The sequence below is a fragment of the Paroedura picta genome, chromosome 1, assembly GCF_049243985.1.
Source record: "Paroedura picta isolate Pp20150507F chromosome 1, Ppicta_v3.0, whole genome shotgun sequence".
In the NCBI taxonomy this organism is placed as follows: domain Eukaryota; kingdom Metazoa; phylum Chordata; class Lepidosauria; order Squamata; family Gekkonidae; genus Paroedura; species Paroedura picta.
In genome coordinates, this window is record NC_135369.1 from 100,446,292 (window position 1) to 100,467,803 (window position 21,512).

At 41.5% G+C, this 21,512-nt stretch overlaps 1 protein-coding gene across 1 annotated transcript; it reads left to right on the forward strand.

The window, feature by feature from the left end:
- Window positions 1-4: 4 nt before the first annotated feature.
- Window positions 5-20,399, forward strand: PPIL4 (peptidylprolyl isomerase like 4). The gene is made up of 14 exons (XM_077350189.1): window positions 5-162; window positions 3,979-4,182; window positions 5,337-5,404; window positions 5,727-5,791; window positions 6,376-6,493; window positions 9,165-9,307; window positions 10,152-10,248; window positions 11,543-11,659; window positions 12,930-13,054; window positions 14,227-14,293; window positions 15,052-15,163; window positions 16,538-16,634; window positions 17,592-17,727; window positions 19,583-20,399. The coding sequence occupies exons 2-14, from the start codon at window positions 4,113-4,115 to the stop codon at window positions 19,808-19,810; spliced, it is 1,443 nt and encodes a 480-aa protein (XP_077206304.1). The 5' UTR covers window positions 5-162; window positions 3,979-4,112; the 3' UTR covers window positions 19,811-20,399.
- The last annotated feature ends 1,113 nt before the right edge of the window (window positions 20,400-21,512 follow it).

Here is a 21,512-nt window from a genome sequence, read left to right on the forward strand (position 1 = left end):
GAAGTTGCGGGCGGGGAAGGCCGGGCAAAAGGGAAGCACGGAGGGGCCGTGGCTCAGGCGCCTTTCCCACGAAGAAACCACGACCTCGGCAAATCAGGCCTTCCCTCGACCCGCAGAAGTGAGACTAAAGCCAGGCGTTGTGCCCCCGAGCATGTTTACGAGGTATAATTGCCTATTCTCCCTACAAGCAGGGGGCATAAGACAGCTGTCGTGGGGGTCGACCCTAGTCATAGCGCTGGTGTTGTGGGAGAGAGGCGGTATAAAATAAGGTGACCAGATTTTAACATTGGTAAAGCGGGACACCATTGACAGAGCGGCGGGGGGGGGGGGTGGTTCTTAATATAAAATTTGGTCTATATGGAGCAACAAAAAGTTTCATAGAACGCAAAAATAGTATTGTAATATATATATATATTTAATTTAAGTACAATTTGCCAGGTGCCCCCAGATGTCCCTCCAAAAGTGGGACAATCTGGTCACAGTATAAAAGGATGATGATAATAATCATCATACCCTGAGATGCAGCAGTTGCCCAGCCTTCTCCCCTGCCACCTGTCAGCATCCTCTCTCTCCTGTCCTCTCTTTATTTACTTCTTAAAATTAAAATATTTTACTGCACATTTCCCATTGGCTCAGGGTGTTTTGCAGTTTGCTTCCCCTGCTCTGCTGCCCTCTCCCAGCTGCCACTAGAGAAACACCTGAGTGGGGCATAGTTCTGGCAGCGGTACTACCTGCTGAATGCCCCGACTGATGTTGCCAGGAAAAGGATGTCCAGGTGGTGCAGGCAACTGAGCTTGGGGAGTGGAGGGAGAGCAGAAGGATATACAGGCAGGTGGAATGTGGAAAGGAAGCCTTGAGGGGGTGGGCAGGCAGAGGCCTTCCAAAACCAGCCCTGCCTATGCCTACTGATAGCAGAGACAGAGCAGGATGCATAACTCTAAAATAAAAAGTTGCTTCATCAGAACTAAAACCACTTTAGTGAACAGGTGAAAAAGGGCCCAATCTATATGCAGCACAGCCCTGTCATAGAGTGAAGACCGAGGCAGATCAATTTGTAGCCCCAGGCTTAGATCATGCAGCTGCCAGAAAAAATTGGTCACCAAAATCCTAGAACTGGAAAGAACAGGACATTAATTTGATTTTTACTGCCTTAAAATAAAATGTTCTTACTCGTTTGGTTTATCAGTCTGTTGAGTCAAAGCTTATTTTGAAAAGCTGTGGAGTTAATGAATCTTTGATGTGACTAATGCTAATGATACCTCTTAAATAATTTTATTCTTTCAGATGACTGCTCAGGAAGCCACTCTGTGACTTCTCCAGCTTCTCCCATTTTCTATAACATAGGCTGTACTTTGCCTACCATTAGAAGCAAAATTCCTTTAAAAGAGAGGGACAGGATCCCCTATGAAACACCCCTGTTTCTTCTGGATCAATTTCTAATATATGGCAGAAGGACTCGTTGAACTACTGGCTACCTACTTTTTGTGCGACTCTTTTACTCAGGCATAGACAAAGTAATAAGTGCATTCTGAGTAATAAGTGCATCAGAAACAGAAGGTGTAGTTTTTCTCCATAAGATACATGAATGGGGAAGTAATCCTATTCTGGTCACTGGCCATGTCCACTTTTAAGTAGAAAGCCATTATTAATAATGCACATGCTCTGCATAACAAAAACACTACTCATTTATATTCCTCCTGGAACATCAGTAGACAAGTACAAAGCATCTTGTAGGAAGCAACTCTGAGCCATAGCAGTTTTGTAATTCCAGCTGTCATATGGAGACACTTTCTACTTTAAGGTAGAAATGTTGTTGTCTTCTTAAGTTCTGCAGTTCTACTCAGTTGTATTTCTAAGCATATGTGCAGGTGGTTACTTCATAAGTCTGCATTATTAACCCTCTACCCTTTTCTTAGCAATTGTATGTTTCTCATTACATTACCAATCAGGACATTATCATCCAGATTTATTGCCAATAAATGCCTATTTCCAAGTAAATAGTCTTAAAATGATAAGAGTCAAGATCCTAAATTCATTTCTCTTATGCTTAAGCAGGTCAATCACGTTACTTAAAAAATCCCATTGCACACAATGAAGCTTACCCCCTGCTAAGTGTAATTGCCTTTAACAAGGAATGTGATACCCAAACTGGACCCAAAGAAAAGGAAACCAACTTTAAAAGTGTTCTAGAAAGATGTATACCAGGGCACATCTTTGTGTATATATATACACATATACAATAAAAGTAAAAATGTAAAAATAAAAATGTAAAGAAGCACCAGAAAACTAATTCCCTAAGTAATCACATACACACACCCACACCCCAACAAAAGGGCACACTTATAAAAGGTAGAAGGGAAGAAACTGGGAAGATTTAGGGAAGAGACATATGATCAAGAATCCTTGGCATGAAGACTGGAAATGTCCAAGGAACAAAGCAGGGTGGGGCGAGGGGGAGCGTGTAACACAGCTGCAGAAATGTTCAGGTAGTAAGCAAATCTGGCACAATTTCCACTTAGTTGAGATGGTCTTTTTAAGGGGAAGGGTTCCATAGCTAGACATTGGAATCCCCTGTCACAGGAACCTGATTGTTCCAAAATGTAAAGTTTGAATATTTTCTTCATAACTTTTATTAATTTTATTTATTTTATAAAAGAAGATATGAATAGATGGAGAAAACTAAATTTATCATCATTAGGAAGAATTTATGCAATTAAATCAAATATTTTAGAATTATATTTATTTTCCAAAATATACCTGTTATAGATTCAGACAAACCACTGAACTGTTGGCAAAAGGATTTAGCGAAATTCATTTTGCAGGGTTGTGCCAGCATCCTACTGAGGCGGCAACAGGGTTTTGCTGGCCTGGGGAGGGAGCTGGTGGGGGGGGGGGTTCCCCTAACCCGTTGGGCTTCCCCTTCCCCGTTAGACCCTTTTCAAAGCCCATTTTTAAAATGGGATTTGATACTAGTATCAAATAAATGATTAAAAGTCATTAAAAGCACACAAGGATCCAATGATCCTAAGTATATACCAGCAATTAGAAGCACATGAGGATCCAATGCTCCTAACTATATACACAAGCAATTTGTTTCTAATGTTCTTAATGTATGACTCCAATCAGCAAAGAGTCCATAACAGTACAGCTCGAGTGAGTATATGGCCTGAGCATGGGTGTGGGAAACCCAAACATAGTACATAATTCACCTGCAGAGCTCAGCAGCTTGCTGATGTGGGCATGGTGTTCTATGGAACGATGTCAGCTTGAAATTAATAGATTGTTGCGCAGGCTGTGTCTGGATGTCGGCCACCCTTTGATGAGCTGGATTGATGGCCTCAATGGAGCTCTCTAGCATGACGTGATTCAAACATCTGGATTGCCTCCATCTTTGCATTCTGGCTTCAGTGGTGATCCAGAAAGCAGCAACAGTCATGGGGGGGGAGACGACGAGAGAGAGGTGCTCGTCATGCATGCATTTTTGTTGTTTGGTTCTAAACAGGGGCAATAGGATACTTATTACTCCATTCACGGTCATGGGGGGTAGGAATGGCATGTTCACGGGGATTGTGTTGGGAGGGATTTTCTGAGAGCTGTAGGAACATCTCAGGGTGCACAGATGCAATGAAGGCCCAGTGCAGCCCAAGATGCGACTTTTATCCAGTCCCTATAACAGGGGTAGTCAAACTGCGGCCCTCCAGATGTCCATGGACTACAATTCCCAGGAGCCCCCTGCCAGCGAATGCTGGCAGGGGGCTCCTGGGAATTGTAGTCCATGGACATCTGGAGGGCCGCAGTTTGACTACCCCTGCCCTATAAAGTGGCCCTGTAGAAAGAGGCCGCCCTTCTGGGGATGAAGACTGAACCAGAACGGAGCCCTTTCTGCCGCCTTGCAACACCCCCCCCCCCCCGGCCCCCAACCAAAGCAGACCCGAAAGGTCTCCGCTTCGGCCTGAAGTCAGACTCCGCATTTTGCAGGCGCTCAGCCAAGCAGCGCCTCCCCGGCCGACGAGCCCGGCGCAGCAGCCCGGCCTGAGACGCGGGAAAGGAAGCGGAAGCAGGGCAGGAGCCGAGCCCGGCGCGGCAGGTCCTTCCGGCGCGAGAGAGGCGCGATGGCCGTCCTGCTGGAGACCACGCTGGGGGACCTGGTGGTGGACCTCTACACCGAGGAGAGGCCGCGAGGTGAGCAGAGGCCCCGGCCGCCCACCGCGGAGGCGGAGGGGAGTAGGGCATGTCCGGCGCGACCTGAGAGCCGCGACGCAAGCGGGGATTGAACAGCAGCTGCGTTTCCATGCTGGGGGAAAGCTGCATCAGTTGGATTTCTTTCTGCCTGCCGCGCAGCAGCTACAAAACGCAGGGCAAGATAGGCCGCAGCCGTCGCCTTTGCACAGCCTGGGAAGTGCTGGTTTTCCCTCCTCGTTCCCTTGCTGTGTGGCAGGCAGGCAGGGCTGATAGGAGTTGCTCGAGTCAGGCCTGACGTAGCGAAGCTCACCGCTTGGGTGTTGGTCTGTTTCATTGGTGCTCTTATATACTGATGCTCCGAGTAAGGTGAGACATTGGCTTCAGGTGACCTTCCAGGGTGTGAATGGAAAACAGGCGTCCACTTATTTACAGGCCCCAACACTAACATGACAGCCAAAGATTAAGCAAGTGGAACTTTCCCCGTCACTTAGTTCCGTGCTAGGAAAAACTTTAAACGCTAAACGTTTTATTTATTGGCCATCTAAAAGCATAGAACAAGAAAAAAATGATAAAGGGATAACTCTGGAGGAATACTTACTGTCATTTTCTAAAATGAAATGCTGAAGTCCAAACCTGCCTAAAATTCCCCTCATTTGACTTTAAAACCCTCCTTCCCTCTGCTTCTAATATAGGGGGACAGAGTGTAGTTATTCATTATTGAAAGAAGAGCACTTTGTATATGCTTAACTGTATAGTTCTGTATTATCATCATGCCATATATCTTAGGACTACCAGCTCATATATTATAAGGAAATAGAACACAATAGTGATGTACCCTGGTGAGTTCTGATTAAATAATTCCTGATTGTTCAGAAAGTAGATAGTAGCATTTCTTCCCATAGGTTCTTCTCCCCTTATTCTACTTTTATTTCATTTGGAGCAATTTCTTTATACAGAAATTTGGTCCAGGCTTGTCACTGTAGCCTGGATGCTGAATCTCCTTGTCTTGTGGTAACTTCTTGTTTCTGATATCCTCTTTCTACAGCGCTTCATATGCTGTAAGATTTGCAGTAAAATATTAAAGAGACATAGTATATGTTTCATTGATTAGACAAAATCTACATTCCATTACAGTTGTCATAAATTTCTTGCAGCCTGTCTGAATTTTCTGAAGCTCTGCAAAATCAAGTACTACAATTACTGTCTTATACACAATGTACAGGTAAGCATGTGTGATTATGTTTATTTTCTTCCCCTGAATTCTTAAATCAGTGAACAGTTTGCAAGCACATGTGGCACTGCAAATAGATAAGTGAGATTGGATCAGCAGGGCCTACATTCAGATTCTTTCATCTTGTTATGCATACATTATATGAACCTCTCAGCCTTAAGCATCATCTATCTATTAAACAGAATAATAACCTGCTTCAAAAATTATTGTGAGTGCAGGTACATTGAACATCTTATGCTAATTTATAGAAGTGTGATAATAGCTGTAGTTAAAGTGTATCTTTTAATTTTAAATATGTCTTGCATTGCTACAGAGAGATTTCATCATACAGACTGGTGATCCACAGGGGACTGGTCGTGGAGGCGAATCCATGTTTTGGTGAGCTTCTTATTGGGTAGCCACAGTCTACTCAAGACAGTAATCTGAAGAACTGGGTTGATTCCTGACTCCTCCACATTCAGCCAGCTGGATGACCCTGAGCCAGTCACAGGTCTCTCAGAGATTTCTCATCCCCACGAACCTCACAGGGTAACTGCTGTGGGGAGAGGAAGGGAAGGTGATTGTTAGCCACTTTGAGACTCCTTCAGGTAGTAAAAAGCAGAGTACAAAAAACAGCTCTTCTTCTTTTGGAATGTCATGCCTTACAACATTGAGGCCAAAGTTTATATTTTGAGTAATCAGATCCTGGGGGGCTGATATGGGGAAAAGAAATTCATTGGGTAGCCTTGGACCAGTCACTTTCTCTCAGCCTAACCCATTTCCTGGGGTTTTTGAGAGGACAAAACAGAAGAAGGGAGAATGATGTAGCAACTTTGGGCTGATCCTGCGTTGAGCAGGAGGTTGGACTAGATGGCCTGTGTGGCCCCTTCCAACTCTATGATTCTATGATTCTATAACTTGGAGAAAGAGCAAGATAAAAATGTATTAAATAAGTTATATATTTGCATATATGTCTGTTTCAGCAAATTATATGGGGATCAAGCTAGATACTTTGAATCAGAAAAAGTGCCAAGAATTAAACACAAGAAAAAGGGAACTGTATCAATGGTGAACAATGGCAGTGATCAGCATGGATCTCAGGTGAGCACATAACTTTGGGAGGGTTTGCTAGAACTGTGGGACTGATAAAATGGAAGTTATTTTGCAAAGGATCCACAGAGAATGATGATAGTGACTTGATGTGCGTACAGCTAATATATGTTTGTAGATTACAGTTAATAAAATGACTTATTTATATCCTGCACCTTCACGCAAGGCAAGTCACAACAATACAGAATAAAATAATATAACATTAAAAACATTTTAAACCTAACCACCCACCCTCCCTCTGAGCCTCACGCCCTAGCAGGAGGGCACCCAGAGGAAACTAGACATCAAAGGCCTGGGTGAAGAGGTATATTTTCATGTGAAAGCACCTGAGGAATCACCAGAGGGAGGCTGTCTCAAAGTCCCAGGGGGGCCACTGCAGGTCTGTAAGGGAGAAGGTGCTCCTTCAAGTAACCAGGACCCAAACCACTTAGGACTTTATAGGTTAACATCTTGACTTGGGCTCAGCAGTGAATAGGGAGCCAATACAGCTCTTTAAATGCTCGTATGATATGTGTCTGGCCAGAGACTCCTGTCAGTAGTCAAGCTGCTGCATTCTACACCAGTTCCTGCTTCTAAACAGTCTCCAAGGGTAGCATTACAGTAGTCCAATGTGGAGGTTACCAGAGCATGGCCCACCATGGCCAAGTTATCCTTATCCAGGAAACACCAAAGCTGGCGAAGCAGTTAGAGATGGAGGAAGGCACTCCTGGCTATCACTGCCACATGAAACTCAAATGACGGCAATGAATCCAGGAGAACTCCCAGATCTCACACACATTCTTTCTGCTGCGAAATGACCCCATCCATAACAAGGTACCCCTTAACTTTCTGGTCTCGGGATCCCTTGACACACAGAATCTCTGTCGTCTGGATTCAGCCTCAATTTATTAATTCTTATCCAGCCCCTTACTGCCTCCAGGTAGTGATCATTTATCTCAGCCATTCACCTGACTCAGAAGGAATGGAGAGAGAGAGATTAAAATTACTGAAATTTGTCAAGACTTGCCTCAAGGTTTAAAAATCACAACTAATCCCTGCATTATTTGACACAGTACATAGATAAAAGGGCATTAAATAAAAGCTCATTATGCCATAAAAGGCTACTTTATTCTGAATGAGAACATAAGCCCATTGTGCTGTATATTGGCTACTCTGATTGGTAGCCACTTTCCAGGGTCTGACACAGAACAAGGTCTTTCCCAACAACTTCTCGCTGATGTTATCCCCGACTCTAGGTATCCGTCTGTTCATCTGTTGTGGGGTAGGATCCATGCCAGGCCAGATAATTCTTTAAAGACATCATGTTAATGGTTGCAACCAATATAAGCCAATTAACAGAAGATGACACCAGGGATACCCAGATTTAGCGTAAAGAACTACTTCTGACATGGGGTTTTATGCAGTTAGAATGACACAGCCCAGATAGGTCATTATCTACTCAGCCACTCCTGTGCATTCACTGATAAGCATTGTTCAGTCACATCAAGGCAGATTATGTTTCAGAACATTCTCATATTTTGTCCTGGCCCCCTCAGGGGAAGGAAATCAGCAATGGCCGTGATATTTAGCTTTTAAATTAGATGGGGTGGGGTGGGGTTGATGCCCTTCTCTTGTCTCATGTCCCCCCTCTTATGCACATGCTGCTGTCTCTGTCTGTATAAAGCTATGGAAGGCTGCCAAGACTTAAAGCAGACACCAGCGGGCGTCTTACTCTGTCCAAAGGTCAGCCTGAAAAAAACTCCATTTCTCTAATGGCAGGACACTTGACAGAGGGAGACCAAAATGGTCACTCCATCACTGAGAGCTAATCCTAGAGTTGGATGGGGCCTACAACTTTGCCCATGTAGTTGAACCCCCTGCTCAGTGCAGGATCAGCCTAAAGGATCCCAAATGTTTGTCCACCGCTGCTTGAAGACTCTCTGTGAAGGGGAGCTCAGCACCATACTTTTTCTTTAACTGATGATGTACCTGAAACCTGCACATCCTTTACTACTGAGATGTGACCCATCTCATGCCCCAGGGTTAGTTGTGATTTTGAATCATGCTGCACTTTTGTGACTTTTTAATATGTTTAGGTACTGATGCATTATATTTTCTTTGGTTCACCATGTGAGCAGGATGTATTTTGTTGTTTTTGGGAGCAAATGCCACCCACAGAGTTGTCATCAATATTGAAGTTGACATTTGAATTTCTTTTTCTTAGAGCTATCCTCCTAAATATTACGTTGCTCTAAAGCTGTTTTTAGTTCAAGCAAATAAACTGATAGGCACTTCTTTCTAACATTAGTCGTAGAAAATTGCTGGCATTTCCTCTGAAAGTGGTAATGGGATGAGGGGAGAATAGGCAGTTTCCAGTTAGAGCTTGCAGCATGGCTTCAGTGGTGTACTCTGTCTGTACAGTGTTAAGAAGGCATTGTTTAAAATTATTTAAATGGGTCATGATAAAAAAAGACTACCAGCTTTGATGTAACTAGGTGTGCATGTGATGCCTTGAAAGCTCTCCTTTTAAAAAGGAGATGCATTTTTAAGGGCCTTCTGAATGTTGAAAAATTAATCTAAGTCACATCTAGGCAGCTGTTCCTTACGGCAAGTGGAAATATTCTAAAATAACCAGAAAAGGCATTTTGTAAGTAAGTAATTTTTCTGCCTTATTTTTCTGTAGTTTCTTATTACTACAGGTGAAAACTTGGATTACCTGGATGGTGTGCATACCGTGTTTGGCGAAGTTACAGAAGGCATGGATGTACTGATGAAAATTAATGAGACCTTTGTTGACAAAGATTTTGTTCCGTATCAAGATATCAGGTTTAACTATCTCATTTCCATATTTTTCCAAAGTTATTTCTGGATAGGCCTTATAGTGTGACAGTTGTACAAAGTGAGCAAAAGGGATCTGGTGCCCAGGACCCTTCCTTCCTCCAGCAGAAACCAGTTTGTGTGCTTCCAGAGAGCAGGGAAACAGCCTGTGTAATATTTATTTATTTATTTACATTTATATACCGCCCTCCCTGAAGGCTCAGGGCAGTTTACATGGAACTGAGAACTATACAAAGAACCATACATATAAATAACTGCAACATTAATAATACTAACTGACAATAACAGGCTAACAGCAACATTATTAAACAATAATAATTCAAACAGGTCCAGGGGCAGAATGCCTTGATAGATTTTTTGGGGTGGGGAGAGGGAGGGGGCAGGGGCCCTGTAGATGTTGTTGGTTGTGCCTGGTCTCAACCAAATGCCTGGTGGAGGAGCTCCCTTTTGCAGGCCCTGCAGAACTGTTTTAGCTCCCTCAGGGCCCTGATCTCCTCCGGGAGCTCATTCCACCAGGTGGGGGCCAGGACAGAGAAGGCTTTGGCCCTGGTTGTGGCCAGGCAGGCATCTTTAGGGCCAGGGATCATTAGCTGGTTGGTGGTGGCGGAGCGTAGTGCTCTTTGAGGGGCATAGGCAGGGAGGCAGTCCCTGAGCTTCTTAGTCTTTGCCTCCCCTGCTGGCTTATGGTTGGGAAGATATACTTGCTTGTCTTGACCTGAAGATATTGAGTATGCTGCAGTGAAATGTATTTATTGTGACAGCATGCTGTTGTGGCAGAAAAGAAATTATTGTTATAAAACAATAAATTAACTTTTCCTGTCTTTCTTATTAGGGTAAACCATACAGTGATCTTAGATGATCCATTTGATGACCCACCTGGTTTGGCAATACCAGATCGTTCGCCAGAGCCTACAAAGGAACAGCTGGATGTGAGTATTGCTATTAACTTATAGTACTTTTGGGAGGAAGCAGGAGTGGACGGGAAAGAGTTACAGGTTAATATGGGTACTTCCAAAAATGGAGTCATTCTCTGGTTTCAGCAAGTTTGGATTCTATAGAGGAGGCTGTCTAAGATAGAATTTGAGATTCTTTCTTTTCCTTTCCACCTTAATGAGTAATGAGACAAAACATACTCCTGATACTTGACATCAATTAAGGATTATTTGCTGTCTATCATATGTTGGGATGTGGAACAAGTAATATTCTTAAGAATATAATCAGGCAAATACAAAAAAGTATGTTAGCATTTTTTCAGGTCCTACATCAATGTATGCAGACACCATATAGGAAGTACTGTGCAAATGAGTAGTCAGGACTGGAGAGACAGAGCCAGCAGCAATGGGCCCTGCTGGATGCCCTAGGCCCCCAGCAATAAACTGCCACATAATTAGGGCATGCTGGCACAGGACTTAAATGCATCCCCAAAGTAGCATGGTAAGCACCCTTAGATTTCTTTATCTTGGAACAGGAGGGATATGAATCTATGCCTTGGGCTTTCAGTATGAGGAAAATAGGAAAACAATTGTCATATTATTTATGTAGACCAGGCTTTCTCAACCAGGGTTTTTTGAAACCCTAGATTTTCTGGACGATCCTGGAAGACTATCCTGAATTAATTTTTTTAAATTGTTAAACATGTATTGTGATATATGGTCATGTTGACCTGCCCTCCCCTCCCAAAATGGTCAGTGATGGGCCTGGAGGGGGTGGGAAGGGGAGGGGTCCTGGGTGGGCACGTACTCAGCTATGCTTCTCAACCATATTCTGCACAAGCACGCCACTTCTGGGATTTCTTGAAGCATGATGTAGACCATGTGAAAGAAATAGAATTTATTTTACATCCCTGTCCATTTCTAGTTGTTTCCAATGTACATTATTTCTGGGGAAATCCAAGTTGGTGATCATCACTGATGATCTCTTGATAATAGAATGTTCAGAGGGAGTGCAACTTATTTAAATAAAATACAGCTTCCTGATTCCTGTAGATTGTTATATACTTACAGTATTTATAGTTCTCCTTTTCCCACTGAGACTTAAAGCAGATTACACAATGATGATTCCCAAGGGCATCTGTGTGTAGTAACTAGAATGGATAATCGAATGTAACTAACTTTATCCAGAGCCCTTTTCTCATGTCACAGGTGAATTGAAGATATGAGATCATCATCAGTACATTCACTGACTTAATAGCATTAACTGTCATTTTTTTTAAATGTAAGACAGAGTGGGAGGATAGGAGCTGATGAGGAAATTGATGACTTCAAGGGAAGGTCTGTTGATGAGGTGGAGGAAATTCTGGCAGAGAAAGAGGCGAAAACTAAGGCTATCCTTCTGGAAATGGTAAATATATTTGATTTGTTTGAATATCTTTGTTTTGTATTGTACATGTTGTGTTAGTATGAATAAAGTGAGTGTTGTGTTATCTGGATGTGGATTCAATTCCTAGCTCACAAGGTAACCTTTGGCAGATCTTTCTCTTTACGTTATCTGGTAGTGGTATATAAAGATTAGGGTGATAAGGATTGTCATATGCATGCATTCCATTGCTCAAATTCAGTGCATAACACAGACATTCAAGGGATCAAAATCCTAACATTTCCGTGAGAGAACTGAGAAGATATTAAATTAATTGAAATATTTTACATTCAGATACTTATGGTTTTCTTTCCTATCTTACTATCTCCAGCCTAATTTTAGTAGTAGCTCAGCTGCTGTTTTGGGATCCTACTGGAAAAGTAGCAAAAATACAGACTCCAGGTGGCACAGCTAAAGCTTGGTCACCTTTATTGCTGCTTAAGAAAAATCACAAGAAGTACTGCCAACTAATGACTGGATACTGAGCATTTGGAAAGCGACATAGATACCTAAAATATAAACGTGTTGGTAATGTACAGCTGGATAAATTTATTGAGAAACGGTTAGTGTTTCTAATAGTATGCACTGATAAAAGTAAAGAGGATTAGACCGTGTGCGCGCGAGTGTGTATTTTGTGCTCTGCAAAGAGGGGAAAAAATAAATATTGGGACAAATCTTCATTTGCTCTTAAACTACAAATACAGTATCATGGCTTGCAGTGGGAGGAGGGAATCCCGGGGCTGATTGATCGATCTATGACATCTGACTGCCTGTTTTTCCATCATATGCTGTTAATGGCATGATACGGGTAGCGGGATGGGAACTGAGGAGTTGTTTGGTTATTCATGGGGTTTGATTGCTATGTTTTAATTGGGGGGGGGAAGGTTGTTTTTAGTGTTTTTATTGTATTTATTATTGTAAAGGCTGTTTGCCTTATTTGTAAGCCGCTCCGAGCCAACTTGTCGAGAGGGGCAGGGTATAAGTTTAATAATAAATAAATAAAATTAATTCGTTTATAACATGGTGTTCGTGCACCTTTTTAGATTTCACATGGGATCTGAGAGAGGAACACCTGGATAAAGGCAGGGCAAACCAAAATGAAGAGCTTTGTCTTTTGGGGGAAGGGATATTTGAGAGTTCATAATTAGTAATTATGTCCATATTTCTATAATATCTTTTTTTTTTGTTTAAAACTTGGTACCTGTGACACAAGCATGAGACTCCATTCTCTTCTGTTTTTACCTTCGTACTTCAGGTAGGAGACTTGCCTGATGCAGACATCAAGCCACCTGAAAACGTGCTTTTTGTCTGCAAACTTAATCCTGTGACAACAGATGAAGACCTTGAGATCATATTTTCTCGTTTTGGGCAAATCAAAAGGTAATAATAGAAAATCTGCAGAAGTGGCAATACACTAGTACAAATCTCTTTAGAACCTTTATTTCCTGCCATGCGTGCCTTCTAACTCAGCCAAAAATAACTGTCATGTTGCTGTCTTTTGTGTTAAAAACTTTAAAAGCTGGAACAGAAGAGATTGAAGCCTTGTGGGTAGGAACCAAGACCTTGCCATGGAAGTACACGGGCACTTTCTCATGCCTTGCTCTTCATACCTTGGGGGAGGGGGCAGTTGCCGTATCTATGACAGTTCAGGGACAACTGTATGAAATTGTCCTTCCCTTCCTGTCTATTGACTCTCTTCTGCTTGATCTTTTTAAAAACCTTTTTTCCTCCCTCCCTCCCTCCCTTTCCCTCTTAGCATTTGCTTTTACAGTTTACCCAAATTAGAGACGACTTCATTGAATATTAAGGACCAGTATGGCTTCAGACAAGAGTGCAGCGTCTGCCTCGTGGCCATAAGCCATTTGATAACATTCAGTTCTAGGATTGACAGCCTTTTGTGAGATCCCACTCTTTGGCAGACATTTCTCTCTTTTATGTTGGAACAAAGCATTGAGTCATATACATTCTTCCCTCTTTTGTAGAAAGTGCTTCTCAGCATTATTTGCAACTGAAAAGTCAGAGGATCTAAAAGAAGCAGAAAGCAGAATAATACATTGTTGTAGAAATACTAATTTTGAAAAATCTGAGGCTTATTATACTTCAGTATTTCCTGCTTAAACTAATGTACCTAATTCTGTTCAGTTCTGAGTGTTGTAAGTTTCCTAACGGAGTGTCGCCATAATTAGTCTTGTTTCTGAAATCGCTGCACACCAGTACAGATTATTCAGAACGAATATCGTAGTTACTATCTGGAGATTTTCTTAAATCTAATTAAGTGAGTAGTTTCCTTGTTAGCATTTTCTGAGGTTCAAAACATTTATGGGAGAATCCCAGTATCCACGATTTGTGCTGGAGGGGAGAAGTCTCCTCATTCAGATTTTAGCCCTCATGAAGATCACTCTTATTAAAATGGTCCACATGAACAGATGAAGGACTGCTTCTTTTGAGTGTTGTATGATGCCCAAGAAGCCTCCCTGTAAACCATGCCAGCCAGACAATAGTTGCTGTTCTACAATTCCCTGAATGACATGTGTTTTGCTGTGAATTTTCAGCTGCGAGGTGATTCGAGATTGGAAGACGGGTGAATCGCTGTGCTATGCTTTCATTGAGTTTGAAAAGGTCTGTGTTGATCAGTTTATATTATTTAATGATGATACACAATGTTAGAAATGTTTGGTATAACATTTAAGGGTATATGTTTTCAAAAATCAAAGCTTCTCTTCCATTGTGTCTGATGAAGGGACTCTAATGGGTCTCTAAGGTGCTACTGGAATTCCTTGTGTGTATGGACAGAAGGTGGTCATTGTGGAATATATAATAATATATTTTCACTGTGCAAAGAAACCTGAATGAGTCTTTTAAGTAATGGACACTTTTGTACTGAATACATTGGTAGATGGTCTAATACCAGTGTGAAACTCATATTTGTCTTCCTAAGCATGAATTTGGTGGAGCAAGATGTTTTTAGGCAAATAAAAACAGTAATTTGATAATGAGCCTCTTGCAGAGTGGTAAGGCAGCAGACATACAGTCTGAAAACTCTGCCCATGAGGCTGGGAGTTCAATCCCAGCAGCTGGCTCAAGGTTGCCTCAGCCTTCCATCCTTCCGAGTTCGGTAAAATGAGTACCCAGCTTGCTGCTGGGGGGGTAAATGGTAATGACTGGGGAAGGGACTGGCAAACCACCCTGTATTGAGTCTGCCATGAAAACGCTAGAGGGTGTCACCCCAAGGGTCAGACATGACCTAGTGCTTGCACAGGGGATACCTTTACCTTTTTACCTTTAATTTGATAATGAAAATTCCTTTTCTGGTTCATAAACTGGCCTCACAGGGTTCTAATTTTAACTTTTTTGTTTCATGGAAATACGGCTACCAGGAAGAAGATTGTGAGAAAGCTTACTTTAAGATGGATAACGTGCTAATAGATGACAGGCGGATACATGTGGATTTTAGCCAATCTGTTGCAAAGATAAAATGGAAAGGAAAAGGTAACTTTCATTTTTATGCTCTTAGTAAGAAGGAGATAGAAGCAGATTCAGGCATAGTGTCAAAGTTGCTTTGGCATGCAGCAACTCTGACATTTAATGCAGAAATTAGCCACTTCTACATTCTTCAGCTATTAAATCTCTAGAGTCTAATTGGTACCTTGCTTCTCAAAGGGGCTTGTGGTAGCGGGGAGTATTAAACTAGCCAGCTGAATGCCTGGTGGCATGGTGAACGTACAGGACAAGTTCATAGGGCCTGCTTCACTCACCATGGCAGTGCTTACAGTAGAGTTTGGAGGAAAGGGGAATGAGGTGGTCATTTTCGGTAGGCCATCACCAATTTCAGCTCAAGCTGACTGATTCTCAAATGTTTGAACTGGTTGGAGCGGAATATAAAGAGTTTCCTTATGTAGTATGACATACCCAACGGTCAGCTGATTGATTAAGCAGGTGAGCATGCCAGTGTACAACTACTTACGCCCTGCTGCTGTGCATGAGAATCCAGACAGACATTCCTGGTTTGTTTGCTTTGTTTTTGGTTGGGTACTGCTACTGCAGCTTGACATTAGGGAACAGTTACTCCTCCAGTTCGGAAGCTCAGTGGCTGCGAATACTTGCCTGTATGCCCTGAAGTGCCAGTTAGTACCATAAGATGGCAGCACGAACTAGAAGATGCTGACTCCAGCTTCCAAGCAATAGTTTTGTGCGATTGTTGTTAAATGTTATTAAAATATGTTAATCTCTGCAAACAAAACTAGAAACCATAACATGGTCTCGATGCCAAACATAAAGTAGAAGAAGAAGAGTTGGTTCTTATATGCCGCTTTTCTCTACCCGAAGGACTGTATGATAGAGCCGGTCTAGGCTTGCCAGGTATTTTGGTCAAACTCATGACAGAACAAATTAGTACTAACAAATAGAACAGGTGTGTATCCTTGTTCGAATCCTGTTCACCCAAGCAGTACTATCTGGGTGACTTTGGGCCAGTCACTTACCCTATCAGCGTAAGGTACTTCACAGGATTTGGGGGAGGGTAATGGAGGTGGTTACCCTGTGGTTATCCTATGGTTAGTGCATACATAGTTACACTGCTAAATTCATGTGGATGGTGCTGTTCCTGGAACCTGGCATCAGGTCGCTAAGTTAAATGGCTCAATTTGTATGGAAATATAGCATTTCCTTAATTTTTTTGATGCAGTAACAGTGTATTTGCGTTAGCCATTCAGATTTGTGAGACATATCTATGGCAACTATTGCTGGCAGACTATTGCCATGGTTGCAAAGGAAAACTGATGTAGAGTTTACTCTAGAATGGTTGCTGACTTTGTATCTTCTTTGTGGTTATGTTGAATGCCAGCTCATTTCTCTCTATATCAGGTGGGAAGTATACCAAGGAAGATTTCAAAGATTATGAAAAAGGTCATGACAAAACATCTAAGTTAGGATTGAAGGAGAAGGCAAAGCCAAAGCAAGAGTATCCTTAATAATTGCATGTTGTTAAATTATAAGAAAAAAATTAAAACTTATAAAAGAAAACTGTTATATAAATCTCTCTTACAGCTGGGGATATGCATGACGTGTTTCAGATTATTTGGAATCACTTACTTGTTTATTGGAGCCTTTAACAGCCTGTCAAATATTAACATGAATTTTCACCTTTATATTGAATTGGTGGGGAGTTTGGCATTTGAAAAAGTGTAGCATGTTCTGTTTCAATAGCTTCCAGCCATGGTACTACTAGTTCAGCATATAAAACTTACTTGTTATAACTTACAGTATGTCTTGGTATGAGCTCAGTTGATTTTACAAGATATGGAGATCACATTGTGAGAAGTCAGGTTTTTCACACACCATCCTTATTCCCTGACTTACCCATCTGAGCTCCAGATTTTTTTTCTCAAACTGTAGATGCGGGTTGGTGTAGCTTCATTGAAAAAAAATGGGTCCATGTGATTGACCCCATTCAACAGTGCTCATAATTCACTTCCCATGTAAACTAAACAGGTCATGTAGTAATTTTCTGAGTCAGTGCTGCAACTCTCTGGGGCTGATCAGTGTGCACGTGTGTACTTAGCCTTCCCAAATGATATAGCTGGAAAATCAGTAGCTTTCTTTGTGAGATAGAATGGCAGCACTCTGCAGAAGCTGTTATGCTATGCTTACACCATTTGAATCATGTTTTAAAAGAGCTAATTGTATGGTACTACTTATTGCCTTTCGGCTGGAGGAACACAAAGCAGATTACAAAAGCAATTAAAATTGTAACAGTAGAAAAAATCCTCAATAAATACCACTACAAATCAGTAACACTGAAACAAAAAAATAGGATATGACTCCAGAATGCTTATTGTTGAAGCCCAGTTCAGAGGAGGCTCCTCTTCTGGCATCCCTAATGACTACATCCACAGCTTCCCTTAACCAACTGACACAGCACTAGATATGACCTTGTATTGGTGGATGAAGAAGAAGGAGCCAAGACAAGCCACAGGTACTCTGAGAAGAAGAAGAAGAAGAAACACTACCATGATGATGATGATGATGATGAAAAGAGGAGCAAGCATCCTAAGGTACTGAGCTTTGTTCCTTTTAGCTGATCAGCATGTTTTATTGTAGTGGTGTTGCCACTGAAGCAGGACGTCAAATTTAAGTGAGTATTTTTACTAGTCTGTAGTAAATGGACTCTGGGGAATGGTAGAGGACAGGAAGGCCTGGCGGATCATTGTCCATGGGGTCGCGATGGGTCGGACACGACTTGTTACCTAACAACAACAACAAAAGCCCACTGAACATGCTGTGAAAGAATATGAAGCTGCCTTACTTGAATTTTTACTTCAATAACAGATTTTGTAGGGAAAGGAGTTTTATCCTGTGAATAGGGGCTGTCAAAGATTATGTTTGCTGCTTTTGTTGGTTTGTTTACTGATATAAACACAATGTGGAAAGGCCATTTCCTTTCCTCTCCTTCCTTGATTTCTTTTTTCAATAACAACTGAAGACCTCTATCTGTTCCTGAAGGTAATAAGTCACAAGATGACTCAAATAATGTAGTGATGCACAAGAGAAGAATACACATGTCACAAATGATAACAAAGATAGAGACATCATGATAAGGGGAAACTCATGACTGAAAGGAAGGATGACTGTAATATTGTGAGTTTTGGAAGATGAATTTAATTGTTTTCTCTCTGCTGCATAGATAATTCAGCTATTCAAGACTAAACAAATATGTATATATAAACCAATTCAAACAGATATTTATGTAGTTCTTATGAGATTTTAAAAGTCATAGCTATGGATGCTTGTAGCAAATCATACTTCTCCCATCAACAGAGTACCTCACAGAACTTTCAGCCCAAAGAGCAAGTTTTTCAGTAGCTCTGAGGAAGGTGTGTCATGGGCTACCTCAGCTGGTTTCCCTGAGGCTCCTGATCATTCCCTCCTTCAGCTACTGGCTTGGCCTGAACTTGTAAAAATGGGAATGGATGAACCCAAGTGTCTCCTCTTCATCTTTGTAGCACTACTGGAATACTAGAGCCCTCTCATTTTGGTAGCCAGAATTTAATGGAATAGTCTTCCTACTTCTTTTACATTTTGAACCATAGGAACGACAGAATTTTCCTGGAGATTTCTGGCTTTAACTTAGATCAGTCTGAAGAAAGACTCTTATTTTTCAGGAAAGAATCAGCCCTTTCCCTACATTTGAGGTCAACATCATTCTTCAACAGAATTACCTACAAAACAAAGGGAAGAAAATAAAAGGACCACACCAGTCACGGGTCAAAAAAAACAAAACAAAAAAAACAAGGCCAAGGCCAGTGGTGCTAAACTGATATAATTATATTTTATTACTCAGTTTAGAATTCCCAAAATATTCCCTGCATGTTTTGTCATCAGCCTTCATCAGGAGAATCTATTATATACAATTATACCACTGAGTTTACATAAATACTGGTATAGTTAAAATTATATAACACCATAGTAAAAACCAAAGTCCAGGTTTAAATCTCATTCACATACAAAATTGTCAGTGCTCATCCTGTCCTTGAGATTGCGAAAGGAAGAGGTTTTGGCTCAAAATTAAAATAATCTTTTAAATATATGATTTATTACAGATTTCCCCTGACAAAGCATGTTGGTAAAACATGTAGGGATTTGTGGGGGAGGGGGGGAGGGATTAAGAGGAGTAATAAAATATAATCTTATCTGATTTTGCACCATTGGCCTTGGCCTTATTTTATCTTACAAAAAAGTACTTTGTTAATTGAACTATGTCTGTTGATTTGATAGGATGAACATAGAAGCAACCATTTGTATGAAAAACTAAACAGCATTTTCTCCTCCTATTGTTGCCTTTTCCTCCCACTTCTACCCCCCATCCAAGCCTTTGTGACTGGCTACATATTTCCCTATCTTCCCTAACAGGACCCTGAGCGAAGGCAGAAAGATGACTCAAGCAGAGAGAAAAGAAAAAGTGACAAGCGAGAGCGCCACAGGAGCCAAAGTCGCAGCCGTTCACGGGACAGAGATGACTATTCCCGAAAGTATAAAGACCAGCACTATGAGGAAACCCAGGAAAGGGGGCGTGAAGACAAGAGGAGAGCCAGAAGCCCTAAGAAGTCCAAAGATAAAGAGAAGTCCAAGTACAGATGAAAGAGGGTGACAAGAATATTAAAACAAAAACTTATCTGGTGTTTCTCTACCACAGAAAGAACAGATGCCATATGCCCTGGATAAAAGAGATTTCAGGCCCAGTCCTCACTTTTAATCTTGGGAAGACACCACAGGAGAACACCTTAGAGTGTAGAGCCCTGTAAATATTGTGAGATTTCTGAAGCTGTTGGTTACATTTGTGAGTTTGACTGAGGAACAAAGAGCAACAAAATGATGAGGTATTTACTGTATCTAAATGCAGTAATTAATTCCCTCCGCTCCAAGAATCCCATTGAATTCCAGTCTTTACCTGTAGATGGCACACGCTTATTCTTTAACCTACTTCATGTGTAACAAACTTCCTGTTCCAATATTGCTTCTAGCCCGTTGTATCCTGCCAGGTGGTATTTCTTGCTGTATGTCCACCTCTTTAAATAGCTGTTTGTGTTTCCCATGTGTGACGTATGGCTTGTTACAGTCATTAACAATCTGTTACTCAGAAGTAACATCCAAGTAGGGAATTTCTCATGTGGCTGTAAATTCCTCTGCTCTTGTCAAACCTTTATAATACACAATTCATACCTTACAAGTGTGTGTGTGATTTTTCATGGCACCCTGACAGCACTGTTTACTCCTCAGCATAGCTGTCTTGTAGATATGGAAACAGCAACATGCATCACCATTAGGCGATCTTCCCAGTTTGTATCTAACATATTTACTTGCCTTACAATAGCACTAGCAAACCTGAGTTGAGAACTGGAGTTTTGGTGGCACCTTCTACTGAGTTGTCTTCTGCCTATGGAAGGGAATGGGGGGGGGGGGTTTGTCACTGATTTCCCTTGTGGACCTTCCTATCATATTTCTACACTTTCATGAAGATTGCACATAACCCAATTGTACAATTCTCAACTGTGGAAGGCACAGCGATGAAAACCTTAGACAAATCAGATGCTTCTGCTACTTAACCAATTTAAAATTCTGCTCAAAATCTATCCACGTCACATAGCTGTAAATTTTTAATAATAAACTCAAATGTTTTACCATGGATATTTCCACTAGCTCAGAAATTTTTAACTTACTATAGCCTTCAAAAATCTTAACTACATCTGGAATGGGGTGTATTTGATGCTCATTTAGTATGTAATGCTCCAGCATTTGCTGTTTTCAACTGTCATGTACTGGGTATTTATAAAAGAAGTGTAATAACCTACATGTTTTATGCTTCTGTAATTCAGCTTTTTAGGAGACAGCATCTGTAGAGCTTAGTAGGTATGTCTACTGAGCAGGAAAATGTATTGGGAGGAGAAAAATACCACAAGATCTCCCAAGATTTAGTGATGAAAGAACATGGGAGAGGCATAGTTCATTGGTTTGATATGTACTTTGCATAACAAAGGTATCAAACAAAATCTCCTGCATCTCCGTTAAAAGGATCAGCTAGTAGTGATGCAAATGCCTCCCTGAGACCATGTAGGGCCATTGTGAGTCATGATAGAGCAACAGAGATTTGGGCTAGGTTGTCACCAACAGGCATATCCTATTAAACTCTATGATGCCTCTGGTGGAGGCTGTAGAAACTGAACCGGTGCTTGGAGGCAGTTTTGGAATAGATGAGGGCTAACAAGCAGAAACTAATCTAGACAAAACGGAGGTGCTTCTGCTAGGAGGAAGGATTGATTCAGGAAGCAAAATGTCCCTCTTC